This window comes from Exophiala oligosperma (assembly GCF_000835515.1).
Source record: "Exophiala oligosperma strain CBS 72588 unplaced genomic scaffold supercont1.2, whole genome shotgun sequence".
NCBI lineage: Eukaryota > Fungi > Ascomycota > Eurotiomycetes > Chaetothyriales > Herpotrichiellaceae > Exophiala > Exophiala oligosperma.
Window position 1 is genome coordinate 3,572,994 of NW_015622819.1, and position 15,394 is coordinate 3,588,387.

At 50.2% G+C, this 15,394-nt stretch overlaps 4 protein-coding genes across 4 annotated transcripts; 1 reads left to right on the forward strand and 3 right to left on the reverse strand.

The window, feature by feature from the left end:
* Positions 1-82: 82 nt before the first annotated feature.
* PV06_02655 (uncharacterized protein) lies at positions 83-3,247 on the reverse strand. The gene is made up of 2 exons (XM_016403362.1): positions 3,185-3,247; positions 83-3,058 (listed from the first exon to the last, which is right to left on the reverse strand). Exons 1-2 carry the CDS (start codon positions 3,230-3,232, stop codon positions 272-274), a joined length of 2,835 nt encoding a protein of 944 aa, XP_016267259.1. The 5' UTR covers positions 3,233-3,247; the 3' UTR covers positions 83-271.
* A 3,134-nt stretch (positions 3,248-6,381) lies between these two features.
* Positions 6,382-7,598, reverse strand: PV06_02656 (uncharacterized protein; the record flags this gene model as incomplete). Its single annotated transcript, XM_016403363.1, has 2 exons — positions 7,442-7,598; positions 6,382-7,304 (listed from the first exon to the last, which is right to left on the reverse strand). Exons 1-2 carry the CDS (start codon positions 7,491-7,493, stop codon positions 6,382-6,384), a joined length of 975 nt encoding a protein of 324 aa, XP_016267260.1. The 5' UTR covers positions 7,494-7,598.
* A 674-nt stretch (positions 7,599-8,272) lies between these two features.
* On the forward strand, positions 8,273-9,766 carry PV06_02657 (uncharacterized protein; the record flags this gene model as incomplete). The annotated part of the gene is made up of 2 exons (XM_016403364.1): positions 8,273-8,515; positions 8,603-9,766. The coding sequence occupies 2 exons, from the start codon at positions 8,273-8,275 to the stop codon at positions 9,764-9,766; spliced, it is 1,407 nt and encodes a 468-aa protein (XP_016267261.1).
* A 1,981-nt stretch (positions 9,767-11,747) lies between these two features.
* On the reverse strand, positions 11,748-14,279 carry PV06_02658 (uncharacterized protein). The gene has a single exon (XM_016403365.1). It carries the CDS (start codon positions 13,634-13,636, stop codon positions 13,325-13,327), a length of 312 nt encoding a protein of 103 aa, XP_016267262.1. The 5' UTR covers positions 13,637-14,279; the 3' UTR covers positions 11,748-13,324.
* Positions 14,280-15,394: the final 1,115 nt, after the last annotated feature.

Below are 15,394 nucleotides of genomic sequence, written 5' to 3' on the forward strand. Positions count from 1 at the left end.
GGTTCAAAAACACAGAGGGAAGTGGGCCGATAGGGCTGACGCAAAAATCAATCGAGTCCGTACAATTTAAACACTTCGTTGAGCTTGATGCTTTTTGTATAGTTGATTTTTGTTATGGCACTCTCTGTAAAGGAGGACAACGATCTCTGATGAGCATCCAGCATATGCCCGTGAACGTATCTTTAGGTCTTGAACGAGTCGTACAATTGAACTTGGTGTGTTATCTTTAGTCTGATGGGGCAATCTAAGTCCCCTGTCTGATTCTATGCTGTTATTGATCTTCGTCGTCGAAAACACTTCTCGTAAAGAATCTGACGATTTGTCTCCCAGACTCTCTGCCGACCAAAGGATCCAGTTCCTCCAGACTCATGTTCGCCACTTCAAGAACGTTCTTCGTCTCGAGGTATAGTCTGCTGGCATTCTTGGCCGATATACCAGGGATTGTCCTAAGGAGCTCTTGAGGTCCAGTGTTGAAAGTCTTCTCATCTGGATCCTCACCTTCCGCCAAACCGATTTGCACCGCCTTCAAGGGATCGGGTTCCTCTTGCTGCTTCTTGAGTTCTTCAAAGATTTCCGCCGTCTGGTATGGCGAAGATGACCAAATTACCTTCAGCCTCGGAAATGCAAGTGTGAGTAGAACCAACTTCGATTGTAGGTCTTTGGTCTCGGAATCTGGCGTCTTGAGGGTTGCAACGGAGGTCAAATCTGCAAAGGGATCAAGCGTAAATGACTTGTTCGCGTCAAACTCGATCAACAAGAACGGATACTTGTAATGTTGCAGCATGGTTTCGGCTTGGTTGAAAAGCCGTCCGTTCTTGAAAGAGCCGATGAGATCAGGTATTGATTTTCTCTCGACACAGATGTTTGGTGACAATACATAGTCGCCGACTGTGAGTTGGCAAGGAACGACGGCCATGCTTCGACCATGCAATAAACTAGGCAGGGCTGATCGAAATTCCCGAACATCAACCACTACCGTCGGAGGAGCGGCAGTTGCTGCAAGTCGTCCACCTCCAGCGATGCGAGTATTAACAGTGCGGAGGAAAGCTTCCTGCGGATCGACATTCGCATCCGTCATTGTGACCGCCATGGTACCACGTTCCCTGATCAATTTGGTAAAGGCATCTTTCTCGCGTCTCACAGCAGATAGATACCGTTGTTCTTCCACACTGCCACCGTAGTACATAAAATATGCACGGACGCTTCTGTCTGAATGACTCGATCGGTAGACTTCGACTCTGCGAATGAAGTCTGGTGCTGGTGAGTACATGATGATATACCTCGGACGAAGCTCTTCGAGAAGTTGGTCGTCTTGGTCACCATCATACGGATGCACCACAATCTGATCGTCAGGTTCGTACAGCTCGAAGAAATCTTCCCCTGCGTCATTCAGATTGTCAACAATGATATCCTCCTTTTGGCCAGCTTCTGACTCGGTCGGTCGCAGCTCGGCAAGCAGACCAGCAACCTGCGCAGCTTTATCTTCTGAAACAGCCACGGCACCGTTGGCACTCCGTGTCAGACCCAAACCGCCGCCGCCACCACCGCGGACGCGTCTACGCTTGTTCACGGGCGCTTTGCTGTTCAAACGCGACGCCGCAGTAGTTCCTTTGATATCATTCAGGGATTTTTGGTTCTCCTCGAACAAAGAAGCGCTGACTTGAGCAAAAGTCTTTCTCCAACCCAGATATTCTCTTAGCTTTCTTCTCATCATGAATTCGGCAGAGCCTCGTTCTTCCTCAGCTTCTATCTCATGTGGTGCTTGACCTTCGGCCATGTCTTGTGCTAACGGCTTGACGTGCATTGTTTGAAGATATTCTTTGACTTGGCGACAGGTTCGCTGATCATTGCACATGATGAGAATGGTATCGTTAGAGTCATCCCTTAATCTAGGATTGAGATACGCATCAACCTCGATCTCTCGTAAGATTTCTGCCAACACGGTCCATTTAGGCTGTTCCTCCAATACCGGACTCAGTGAGTCTGGCAGTTTCGAAGTCGGCAGTGCATTGTTGTCTTCAACCTTGCCCTTGTAGACTCGATCTTTGGCTGATTGGAAAATAGTAGATGCAGCATCAGAAAAAAGCCAAGGGGATTGATCCTGTCTTGTAGAGCCTGGGGGAGGTGAATGTGTCGCGAGTACGGTGTCCAAATACTTGAGAAGAGAGACGGAATCGTAGCTGAGGAGAGAATGCAGGACTGATCGCAAGACTGTCAGATCATTTGCGATTTGTTTTGTACGCCAGCTGACTCGATGCCACACTGGGTCGAGTTGTCGCCGGACAATAGCATCAAAATTCTGGTGCAGAGCAGAATCAGGCGTCCAGTCATCCATTTCCAATCCAGGATTGGCTTTTTTGAGCTCTGAGATGCTCATCTCTACGCATTCCATCACAGCATTCTGGATGGCTCGCATTGAATCTGTCATTGGTATTTCCAGTTCAATCACATCGGCCTTCTTCTTTCCTTCCAGGCTTTGTGCGATCGACACATGGAAGCGTGGCCATAAGGACGGTTTTCGTAAGAAAAGATTCCTCATCATAGTCGACAAGGGCGCATAAGAAGATGTGAGAGGTTCTGGGGAGTCGCTGAAAGCTTTGAGAAACCCAATCTTGTTGTGTTGTCGAAAGATGCGCGCGATGAATGCTTCAGTAGTGGTGGCAATGGCCTTTTCCGCGTGCAATACAATCAGACCGGTCACAGTCTCGGGATCTAAGAGTTTTGATAGTAAGTCAACGATGAGAATCCGGCTGGTGACGGATACAATTCCTCCTTCCGAGTAAATCTTCTCGCGAGTCGCCACAGTCGCCTTGTCGGTGTTGATAACACGGAGGCCTTTTGCGAGAGGAGAACGAGAGACGGCATAATGCTCTGCGAGAGCTTCTCCGATCCATTCATTCTCGCGATCCTCTGCTCCAACAATGATGACGAGGGAATTGCCCGCGGCATCATATGAGTGAAGCAGATTCGTGACAATCTTGAGCAGGCCTAAGCCACGAGCAAGTATCACTAGGACATCCTCGGCGCGTAGAAGCTGGAAGATTTCCTGCTGAAATTGCTATTGGAATAAGTCAGCGTAAGTCGAGGCCAGTTGATACCAGCAGTGGGATGGCGATCATATAGCGCGTAGAAAGAATCGCTTGAGATGAAAAGTCCGCTCAAGGCAGGGCTCGTTATCACTTACCAGAGGCAGCGAGAGCTTCACCGGCGGCTGAGATGTTGCCGCCGGCATGATCACATATTGTTATCCAAGATTCTCGCTGAGCGTTCGATGTGAACAGGCGTCATTGTCAAGATAGATTTTGTGCGCGTTCTACCCTATGCTTCTCCAGATAGGAGATACGGTGAAGCACATATACACTACTCTGTTACTCTCAGTTGTGAATCGACCTGGCGCTCAAATCTTCATCACTCGATACCTTGAACAACAACATGTCTTTTACGCTTTCCCATATTATCATGAACCCTTATCAGTAGAGTTCTATGACTGAGTGTCATGGTCCCGTCGCTTGGCGCTGCAAACCTTCGTACCAATGTCCTGCACCGTGCTTCAGAGTCCATCATGATAGCTACAATTCGGAAACCATTCAGTCATACAACAGGTACATTTGTCGTGGACTGTGTTAGATAGCTCTATATAGGCATCGACACCAAGCATCGCGTCTCCTGCAACTGCCTCTAGGGCTCCTTCTATCCTCAAGAATCCTTCTTGCTTATTGCCCAGCGAGATGAACCTGTCCAGACCAGTTGTCTCTGTCCCAAAAATCTTTTGGCCAGGCCGTTCATCCTCGGAGGCGTAACCGGAGTCGAGCCTGAATATGGCAGGACGTAAGGGCAGGTTTAATTTTGTTCCAGGACTGTGAGCTTTTGAGGACCTGGGTGTTCGAGGCACCGATGGTGGGACTTTTAGCTCGGCAAAATGCCTGGCGCACTCAACCGACAACACATTTAAAGACTGCTGCTGGTGGTCCGATGAGACCCAGTCTGACAGATCCTCATATGCGATGTCAAACTTCCTGGAAGCAAGTTCTTCAAATACGCTACTACCTCGAAGTATTGACCCTGGAGTCACCACTCTAAGCGTTTGCCGCCAACTTGGAAATCGACCTTCGAAGAGCTCTGTCCATCTCGAGGTCGAAGTTGTGATTTCTTGAACAGCGCTTCGAAGACTTTCAAAAGGTGTTATTCCAGCCAAGGGCTTGGTGCTTGACCCGCTGAAAAACGGCATGCAGGGTTCAAACGCGTCGAAATGTGTCTTTGTGGAGGAACAGAGAACGTGGGTGTCGATACTTGACGGTGGTATGAGGTGCATTAGCTGGTGCGCTTCATAAGACTCCCCAGAACTCCGCTTGTTTGACTCATCAGAAGGCAGGTGTTTCGAGAACTCGGCTAGAACCGATGCAGGACCTGAAACCATGACATGTTCCAATGTCACCATGCTTAGTCTTATTTTCGAGCATGGCTGGACATTTTCTTGCTGGTGGAACCTGTTCATTGCATGTTGGACAATGACCTCGTCCTGGTGAAACATCTTTGACCAATGCTTGCCAAGAGCGTCGCATCCCAGCTGAAGGGCAGCATGTTGTAAGTACGATCCCAATCGAAAAGCCACCAAGACAGATTCCACGGCGAGTGGTATCAGTGCAGGCAATGAATCAGCTGAGGCAACGGCGTTTGCAACGAGGAGGCCAAGGCCGATTCCTGCAAGGCACGTTTCTGGGGTCTGCCGAGGATAGGAAGGTGACCTATCTCCATATATGCTTGACAGTGGTTAGCAGCTTTGCACTCAACTTTGTCAGAATCACGAACCTAATAAAATGGGCAAACTGCGACATGCACAAAAGTGCGCATTCGAAGGCGGCATTCGAAGGAGACAGTATGGTATACTCTTGAATGAGCTGTTCCGGCGAGAAGTGTCCGATGTTGTCAGTGAACATTTGCGATTTGCAATCAGCTTCTCCCTTCAGCGCCTCAGTCGCTTGATGCAGAAAGTCCTGGATATGAACATTGTCACGCCTTCTGCATGCCTCGTGCAGCGTAGCATGGCTGTTAGCACTTTGATCCGCGAAAATGATAAACTCTCGCATGATGCTTTTCAAAAAGTATTGACGTTTGCTATGCTGCTCCGAGGACTACTCCCAGCTCAACCATGTCCCACTATATACTTAGTTGGTCATGTTCAACGACGTGGCAGTCCACTTTTGGTTTACGAAGCGAGACCATTGATGGCATACAAACTTGGATGTATCGATGCCTTGCCGACCGTCATTGGGTATCGACCACTCAAAAGCCAACAAGATACAATTTCAGACATCTGAGATTTCCTTTTTCAGACTCGCATAAGCTTGATCTTCTTCGTCTCGTCCGGTTGATGTTTCGTCACTACGCAACCATCGGTGACCCCATTACCACCGCAACAATCCCACTTGAACGCGTCCGCAAAGTCCGGATCGTCCTCGTAGTCTTCTGGGTCGCCATCCCTCCACGGTTCAAAATCGTCAAATTTACTGTGGTTGAAATCATAATCCCTGCTGCCTGTACGTTCACGTATTGCAAAGTCAGCAGGTGCCTATGACCGAGATGTCCGCCCAAAGCTTCAGAGTGGAATATAGCGCAACGCTGAACTGACCCGGGTGATACTGGCACAGGTCGCCTTCCAGTTCATTTTCTTCGACGTTGTATTCCTCTTCGCTATGAATGCAAAGTTCGTAGGCCTGGCGGACTCGTTTCTTGTTCTTGACTGTCTCGCCCTCCTCCGCTGTGGTCACGAGGAGGAGCTCCTTGCTGACAGCTTCACGACAGACGGGGTTTTCGTTACATATCTTCAGCAAGACGGTCCTGACTCGTGACTCTGTCGCGGATTTGATGGCATCTTCGAGTGTACGATCCATGCCTGATGTTGGTTCAGTGTGTAGATTTGGAGCCATGGTGAAAATATTTACCGGAGTGGTGGTCGATGATCGGCGTTGAGACGATAATTCTGGACTTGGTCGTTCGTTCATTACACGACAACAGATTGGCTTGATGTCTTTCTCAGTCGGCCTGTTGGGTGCTGTAGGTATCACAGAGTACTTACCTAGGTACTCCGTGCTACCCAGAGTATCTACTCCGCATCCTCTGTATCGGGTACACGTAGGTGTTTTTTAGCCAATCTCGCTTCCTAGCCTCAGCCTTGTGCTTAAGCCAAGGTAGTTTAGCATCAATCATTCAGGCATTCCATATGCTCTAAGAAATGTTCCACTGCATGCGTCACCGACTGTTGTTAACTTCTTGAGAACATCGTAAATTGAACCTGTGTCCTTTATCATCACTTCTTATCTGCCAGTTCTGTACTCGTAACGGAATCTCTTCTCATTTCTATCTACAACCTCGATCTATCAATCAATACTTTCCCCAACCAGGCTTCAACACACCATAAATCTCATCCAACAATTTCTTCCCTCCTTGCACCGTCGCCCCCGGTTCTCCCGAAGCATAAGGTCCGACGTTGTTCAAAAGAGGTACGTCCCTCACATAGCCTGCCAAAACCTCGAGGCAAGAACCTCCTTTGATCGCAATCCCACCACCGCTCGCACTTCCGTTGGCGGTCCCACCCCTTATACTCTCGTCGATCCTGTCGTCCTTGACACAAGCCAACATGACCTGTGCGACCTCTTCCGGGGTCACCCAGTGGTCGGCATCTTCCCCTTCCTGCTTCACCAGCTTGAGTTTCTCCGGGTGATCGGTCCACAGAGGGGTCTTGACCACTCCCGGCATGACGCAAGTCACTCGGATCCCGTGAGACTCGTCCAGACTTTCCAAAGACCTGACCAAAGCCTGCACGCCGTGTTTGGACACGTGGTACAGAGGGTACCCTATCCCGACTGTCTCTCCGGCGATGCTGGCGATGTGGACTATGGATTTGGGGTTCGAGGGGCTCGAGGGGGGCGACGCGGCCAGAAAGTGGGAGATGGCGAGCTGAGTCACTCGGATCGGGTGGGTGAGGTTGATATCCAAGAGCTTGTACCGACCACCAAGAGGATCGTCACTGGATTGAGACGACCCGGGAGGGTGCCAGAAGGAGCTCCACGGAGGTTCGAATACACCCGCTCCGGGACACGCGATGTCGACGCCGCCGAACTTCGACACGGCCGTGGTGAACATCTCATTCAGGTCGGTCCACGACGTCACGTCGGTCTTTTTGAACACGGCCTTGCTCGGGTATTGCTTGACCAAATCCTCCGCCTCGGGTCGCAATGATAGGTCGGCAAAGACGACATTCGCGCCGTTTTGGAGTAACAAGCGAGCAAATTCGAGATTGATTCCTAGTTGATGGCAAGGAAAAGTCCGTCAGTTGACTTTTTGTACCTGAAAGAAACAACTCAAGGTGGGCACAATGTGGTTGTTTTGATGTGGCGTTTACTGGTAAGAGAGGGATTGAAAAAGGCGAGGGTGACTTTACCTGACCCGGCTCCTGTCACGATGGCAGTCTTTCCTTGAACCTGTTGAGCCATGGCTATGATGACCAATTTGTCTGAATGGCTGATGCTGGTGCTGGCACTGTCGATGAGTGACGGGCACAGATCCTAATACTGATACTGATCCTGATCCTTCCGACAGCGACGAGGTTTCGAAAAGGAGTAAAGGTAGGTGGTAATCGATTGACCGATCGATCGTCCGTCCTGATACTCAGTGTATATCTACTGCCTTCCTTCTTCACAAAAGACCAAAATTACCGCAACTGGCACCCTGATTGATCGTTTCTGGTCGTTGTTTTGGGAAACGGTTGCTGCAACAAAATGGCTTTTCCTCCGCCGAGACACAAAAGGACTTGTTGACCCTCCTTTGTATACTTACGACCGAAGGTCAGCCAGTCCATATAATCATATATACGTGATATACTTTTAACTTGGCCTTCATCCTCTCCCCTCACCCCGTTCGGTGTTGTGTCGAACTTGGGTGCCGAGGTACGTGGACTCCGGGCCATCTATCTCCATCCACCCCCATGTTCACCCGTCGTCAGGGTCTCCTCATCCATCATCGGTATCGACCGCAGAAATACAACTGGTCAAATAATACGGCGGAGCACAGGACATCGCCACTCGCAGCAACACTCACTTTCCTGCTAACCCCAAAATGGAATACTATCCGGACTCGATGTCGGAACTGAACGAGCATAAATGAGAGCAGATCCAAAAGGATTCCCAGACAGAATTTGAGAAAGACAGAGAGAGAGAAGCACATGAAAAATCAAGTGTCCTCATACAGGGCTACTGTTTTTTTCTCACTTAGAATGAAACGACTTCTCGCGGGCGTTGCCCACAGGGCAGCATCGACCTTGACCAAGGAGGCCGGTGACATCAGTTCGGTCTTCCCGTCACTGTCTGGCAAAAAGGCCGATCCACTACCGTCTCGGTTTAGTGAGTTGAAAAAGTCGTTGATTAAGGGTAACGAAGAGGCAATCACTGCATCCTGGCAAAGGCTCCTTGCCAGCCTCAAGAAGGAGATTGAAGAGATAAAGTCAGAGGGCAGCAATGTAGGTGGATGGGAAACCGCTCCATTTTGTCAAAGCAAACTATAATGCTCGAGATATGTCGAGAATTGACTGACACAAACAATTCAGATCATACCCAGCATCGACTACGAAAAGGTCGCATCTGGCACTGTCACTCGTGATCAGATTGAAGCCATACGCCATCGAGGCACCGCAGTCATTCGCAACGTCTTGCCCCGAGACGAGGCATTGGTGTTGAAGCAGCAGGCCCTTGACTATATCGCTGCCAATCAGTCCAAGGTCAAGGCCTTCCCGCCGGACAGCCCGGCAGTGTACGAGTTATATTGGACACCATCACAAGTTCAAGCTCGTGCGCATCCAAACATGCTAAAAGCACAGTCATTCCTGGCTTCCTTCTGGCATTCGTCCGATCCGAAATCACAAATTTCAACCACTTACCCTCTGTCCTATGCCGACCGTTTTCGCATCCGACAACCAGGTGATGCCAAATTCGCACTGGGCCCGCACACTGACGGCGGCAGTCTTGAGCGGTGGGAAGACCCAGAATACTCCCGGGTATATCAAACCATCCTGGACGGTAACTGGGAAAACTATGATCCATACGACGCCCGCCACCGGATCAACGCGCGGATGGATTTGTACAATGGCGCCGGCGCATGCAGCATGTTCCGCCTGTTCCAAGGATGGTTGAGTATGTCGTCGACTGGACCAGGACAAGGCACGCTCAAAGTATGCCCTTTGGTGAGACATGCGACGGCTTACCTGATCATGAGGCCATTCTTTGACCCAGCGTCGGGCAAGATGAATCTGGACGCGACATTTCCTAATTCAGTTCCTGGCGCATGTCAAGAGTACAACATGGAAACGCATCCCGACCTGGACCTTGAGACCACCATGGTCAGTATGCCCCAAGTCGAGCCGGGCGATTATGTTGCATGGCACTGCGATATGATTCACGCAGTAGACAAGGAGCACCACGGAACCGGAGATAGCAGTGTCTTGTACATACCTGCTTGTGCTATGACACGAACCAATATTGAGTTCTTGGACAGACAGCGTACAAGTGCGTTGAGGTATAGTCCCCCGCCGGACTTCCCGGGCGCGGGTGGCGATGGGGAACTCGGCTTCAAAGATGCTGTAGATTGGGCGAAGGTCAATGAAGAAGGATTGAGGGCTATGGGCTTGGGCAAGATGTTATGGGACATCAAAACCGGCATGACCCAGGGAGAAAGAGTCATAGTTGACGAGGCTAACCGCACCCTGTTTGGATGAAGCAACGGCGCCATGATTGCTTCAAATTGAGGGGGGATCATGTACTTTTCATGAAAGCACAGCTTTTCAGCATACAGACACTGGGTTCCAATGCTGCGTAGGACAATTTGACATATTGAGATGAGGATGACCGTAATAACCTCAGAGGGCATTCACGTGTCTGAAACATCCAGAGTGAGACGATGAGGACCTTTGGTGCAGACTGAAAACCCGTGATGCTGCAGCAAGACGCACCAGCTACCCTCTTTCCTCTTCTCCAGCGAAACATTCGACGGTCGGTGTTCATACCGGTTGTGTACTGGACAATGCATCTGATAAACCTCATGCGCGGTGCAAGTAGGCTATGCAGCATCCCTGAATCCAGCGGAACAGCAGCAACATGTCTGAGAAGCATGATGGATTCCACTGGGCCCATGATGAGACCTGCAGTAGTAATAAATGTCACGCATTAGTGACGAAGCAGCTGCATCTGCCATTTCTCACCAATTTTTTTTTCTGAAGCTGTCAGGGATGACAAAAGACGGATATGCAGAGCCAGGTAGGGGTTGTCTCTCAAATGTACAACACCTTGTCATAGCAATGCAGGTACCCGCCTGCGCCGCTCAGGCAGATGCCAGTGTCAAAAAAAGATGACAAGGAAGACTTGTCCGGACCGATGGAATTCTGCAAAGTCAAGGATATCACAGGCTTACCACACTTCATCCCAGCCAATACTTGCATGTAGGCTTTGTGCCCAACTTGCTGAACCGTGTATTTTGAGCAAAATGACCCGAGATGAATGTGAGTCAAAGATGTCTTCGGCCGTCACGCGATTTTCCCTGCTCCTGACAAGGGTGAAATTCATGATCCGGAGAAGACAACGCGTGACTCGGCCGGCTCCGCATAATGTCTTTTATCTTTTGTCCACTGAAATGCGCCTCAAATAGGAATATTGCCGGGCATTTTTCTGAAAGACCTGTAGGGCTGGGAGGGGTTCGGGGGGGCGTTTTTCTCGCTTCTCTGACAGCTGAAACGGCTTTTCTCCATAAGCGAGACCCGGTACCGAGAGACATGGCAGACACGGTGGTGGAAGTTCGACTTGTAAAAAAGTTTTACTGAGTGCAGGGAGACTCCATCGAAATGCATAGTCGATGTCATGATTCTGTACCTTTCAGGAGGTTCCGGAGAATTGGTGCTTGAGGGGCAGGATTGCGAGACCGCGTCCAGCTAGTGAAAAAGTGGTACTGGAGGGGTGAAGTGGCCTGGAACAAGCCTGCCGTTGTGCAGGCGTGCCTCGTTAGGCGCAGACGGAACCTGCAACATGCATCTCAGCCGTTAACTTTTTGCAAGGATACGCGACCGGTAGGATGTGCGGGAGGTATATCGGCACCCTTGGACCCCTTCCTTCGAATGCAGGGTGCCGACAGAGGAAGTACGAGTTGTCAACCTAGAATATCGGTTAGGCAGAAACTCAAGGCACAAAGGATGGACCCTGAATCGAATCAAGGAAAAATGAAGCGTGCAAGCAGCAGGTCTGAATGGTTTCCCGTTATCTGGGCACGAGTAGATAGCTTGAATAGGTAGTTGACGACTGAAGCAAGACTGGGTGGATTGTATGAATGCCATGGTACTCCGTATGAGGACTGGCATCGAACGATCACACTTGAACGCAGTATCAAGGAGTCAGTGTCCATGACAGCGAGAGAGGACCACCAAAGCCTGGACAAGTACAGTATGGAGTACCTCAGCTAACCCGTACTCCGACAGTGCAGCCCAGGTACCAGTAACTTCAGGTAGACCGCAGCCACCAGTCTACGGAGTTACCACCTGCGTAAGCACTGGGAGGAGGGGCGGCCTGACAGGCACTCGCGGTTGAGACATGCGGAGAAGACGCGGCCAGTTTCTCGCGTCGAGTGCCACCAGAAAGCACCAAAGACAGGGAAAAAAACACGGAATAACAGCCGAGAAATGATGGGAAATGTTCAGGGAGCACCGTTGAATTAATTCTTGTCTATTAAGTCCTATTCGTACAGGACGAGGCCTCATGCTCATGAGACGGATGAATTTTCCTAATCTTACTGTGATAGCCTAGCCCACGAGACAGTACAATATTCTGTACTCCATATCTTACAGTTGTACTCCGTACCATCAATCGGCCACGAGCCTGTCAGCCCAGAGTGACTGATTGCAAATCACATCACATCAATCAGTCACCGGCCTGTCACCCTCGGGTATGTCAACTCAATCCTCACCACAAAAGGACCAACTCTGCCCACCATGAACGGTGACCGTAGCCGAGGAAATAATGGCTGAAAATCAATTCCGATTCCTGGCCACTCGCCTAAATGCCTGTCGGAGAAGAGCATTCCTGAAGGTCGTTCCTGGAGGATGGCATTGACGTAAAGAGTGCTGGCCTGATGAAGTATACCCTCGTCTCGCTTCTGCGCTGTTGTCTTATCGTTGAACGGCGATGCAGTGATAGCTTCTTCCTGGTTGCTTTGGTTTCGTACCGCCAGCATGAGGCCAGAAGTGCATTGCCAGACGTCGAGAAGCCGCAAAGGGCAAGTTCAGCGTCAAATGTTGTGTCTTGTGAAGACTCGAAATACTCAAGTCTTCGATATGGTTAAACATGCTTCTTTGCGAAACAGTGCCAAGGTATATGGTTTTCTTCATGTTGTCATTCATGTTGCAGATCTGCGGCCATTTGCGGAGTGTACCTCATGGAAGACTGTACGGAGCATTGCTTCTGTGAGAGTCCAACGGTTGTGCAGGCATTTTGACGTAAAAAGTGATGCAGAATAAATGCGCCATCGCGAGCAGCAGCCAGACTAGAATCGGCAGCTGGCAGGGACCGTTCAAAGCGACCGTCTAGTTCTTGACTGTTGCAAGATTTTGCTACTGACAATTTGCCTCGACTTTCATCATTATCCTTCAACTCCGAATGCGGTATTTGGCCCATGGTGGTGATATTGTTGTTGGCTGAACTCTTGATTTTCTTGCAACCAACCAAGTGATAAGCGAAGATGGTGTTGTGCACGAGCTCGCGTGCGAATCCGTCGACTAGCTTGTAACGAAGCGACACAATCAAAACGATCACTTTCCAGACGACTAAAGGAACGTGTACGGAGGACGGAATGCGAAGTCAGGACGAGGTGTGACCTTGCACATGCTCCTTCGTAGCGTACGCTTTTCACGAATCGTATCACATGCACAATCACCATCACCTTGCATCCAAAGCTGGCGAAGCAACCCACACTCCAACTTGACTAGACTTTCTTTTGTGCCGACTCGTTGCTTCCTCAAAGGACAAGGTAATTTGGACTAGGACGAAAGGTAGCCAGCAGCAACCACACCAAGCCAGGTAGTCAAGCACCAAGTATCGTTCCTGGAGAAACCACGCTCACCTCGTCCTGGTATATGCTTGTCAGATAGACTGAGTGTACGGGTAGTGTAGTAGCTGTTTAAAGCTTCCGACAGGGAGATTGTGCTCTGCCAGGGGTAGTTGCCATTGAACGATCTTATCCTTAGTCACTGAACTGGCGTTGCTGCCTTCTCGTACGACCCGAATTCAGTAGCAATTCACCTCGCAACAATGCTCGGCAATGTTAGGATCCCGAGGTTCCAAGCACTGGCCACAACAGCATCCCATAACCGTTGACGTTCAATTCTCGTGGTCGATCGTTCGGAAATTGAAGTTTTCGTGATGAGCACGATCATCAGATGAACATGAACCATCGAAGACGACCATCGAGCAAAATCGGGTTGTCTCCAATGTTGCTCGTTGAAACAACTCCTGAAAGAGTCTCCCGATCGATCTAGTCCTTGTGATCGTCTGGTAAGTTGCAGGATTGGGTAATTTTGTGTTGTTGGTGCCAGCCAGGGGTGGGCCATGTTACAGTCTTGGTAACAATGTCAAGTTCTTACTGGAGCACCGAAAGACTGCAGCCAGGGATCTGCAAACCATCAACAGATACGAGACGCGTGGCTGCGTGGGAGACGATCTGTTGAACAGGGTAGGAGAAAATGTGTCAACCGTCTTCCTCTTACGAGCAACCGTCAGGTTTTCCAAACGGTAGGCATTTCCAAGTGTTTGAACGAAGTTGTATGTTCAGGATCTTGAGATCTTTCAGATGATCACAGCACGCCAGCAAAGGAGTAGTATCCATCACGAGAGTGCCGTAACGTCGTCTCCACACATCACACGCCTCGAAGCTTCCAAACAAACAGCACCGGACGCACTGTACATACTCGTACAGTGGATATGCGGGACGGCATGTGCACAATATGTACAGGAAGCACTGGGCGACAGTGATTGGTCTCGCAGTATGCCGATGGGACCCAGCAAGGATCATGACTCGACGGCTTTGAGAAAGGTATTATTGAGATAGGAACGAGACGGTCTCATGGCAGTCCGTAGTATCGGTGCAGCCAAGAGGGATCTTGCGTCAAGTTGGCAGAGGAGAATAGCCAGTGTACGGCAGTCCGTCGCAGTGATCCAGTCGTCGAGAGACCCGACCTACGAGTAGAGAAGGGAGAAATTCGCATGGATGTGGACTGTAGACTAGTCGTAGTCGCAGGTGTAGTGTGCGGTATGGACGGAGAGAGTATAGCGCGACGATGCAGGGGAAAGTCGATGCACGATGATGATCTTGCTCACAAAACAAACGCGCCTTCCCTGGATCAGCAATGGTCTTGGCAGATCAGTTGCTCCGAGAGCCTTTCTCCGTATGCACTCGTGCCCAACTGCCACCAACAAACCCACTGCCGTCCCTCAACCCACCAATCCACCACTTCACGCGTCCGACACTACTACAGACTCCTTACTGTAGCTCCTGGTCTTTAGCTTCAACTACCGGCCCCTCTAACAGTCTAGCTATGCCTACGGGCTCTGCTAAGCATGCCTACAGTTTCCTTCCAAGCCCTCTAGAACAACCGCGTCATCTTCCCCCTGGGACCACTCGACTCTGGTTTCTCCATTTTCAGAACGGAGTACGATTGTTGTTGCGCAACTTCCTGCCAGTTCTCGCCTTTACCAAGCGAGCAAAGTTAAGGCACCCCATCTGCCGAAACTACATGCCCAGCCACCTTACGGAGTAGGGGCATTCGAAGAGGTGGCTTGATTATTGTGTTGATCTGCGTTCGTACGGTCACGGCATCAGGTGCCAGGAGCAGTGAGAACGGTACTCCGTGCAGAAGACGGAGTCCTGCGAACTCGAGTGTGGACTATCCCCATCTAAAACAACCAATTGAAGTCATGCCATGCAGGTACCTGGTACAAGCACATCCTGTACATACGGATACCTGGGAGCATGTTGCTTCTGTTGACCGTGTCTCCAGCTGTGACTACGACTACACCCGCGCCTTTTGTCGGTTTATTTAAAGCTGGGAATGTCAGCTGTCAAACCGGGATCAAGCACGAGGACCTCGGAAGTCACTGAACTGCCCGATGAATGGTCATGGCGAACGGCCAAACTACAAGCTATTGCGAATGTGATCCCTGGAAGCATCTTCCTTGACGAGAACATCAGCACTGAATGTTGTTCGGCCCATGTAAGAGACAAATAAGAAGCTATCATGACTAACCAAGCTGGGGATCGGAGCAAGACCGCTGTGTGTCCGTCGAACCCTGACCCAGTGACCCTGGTACCC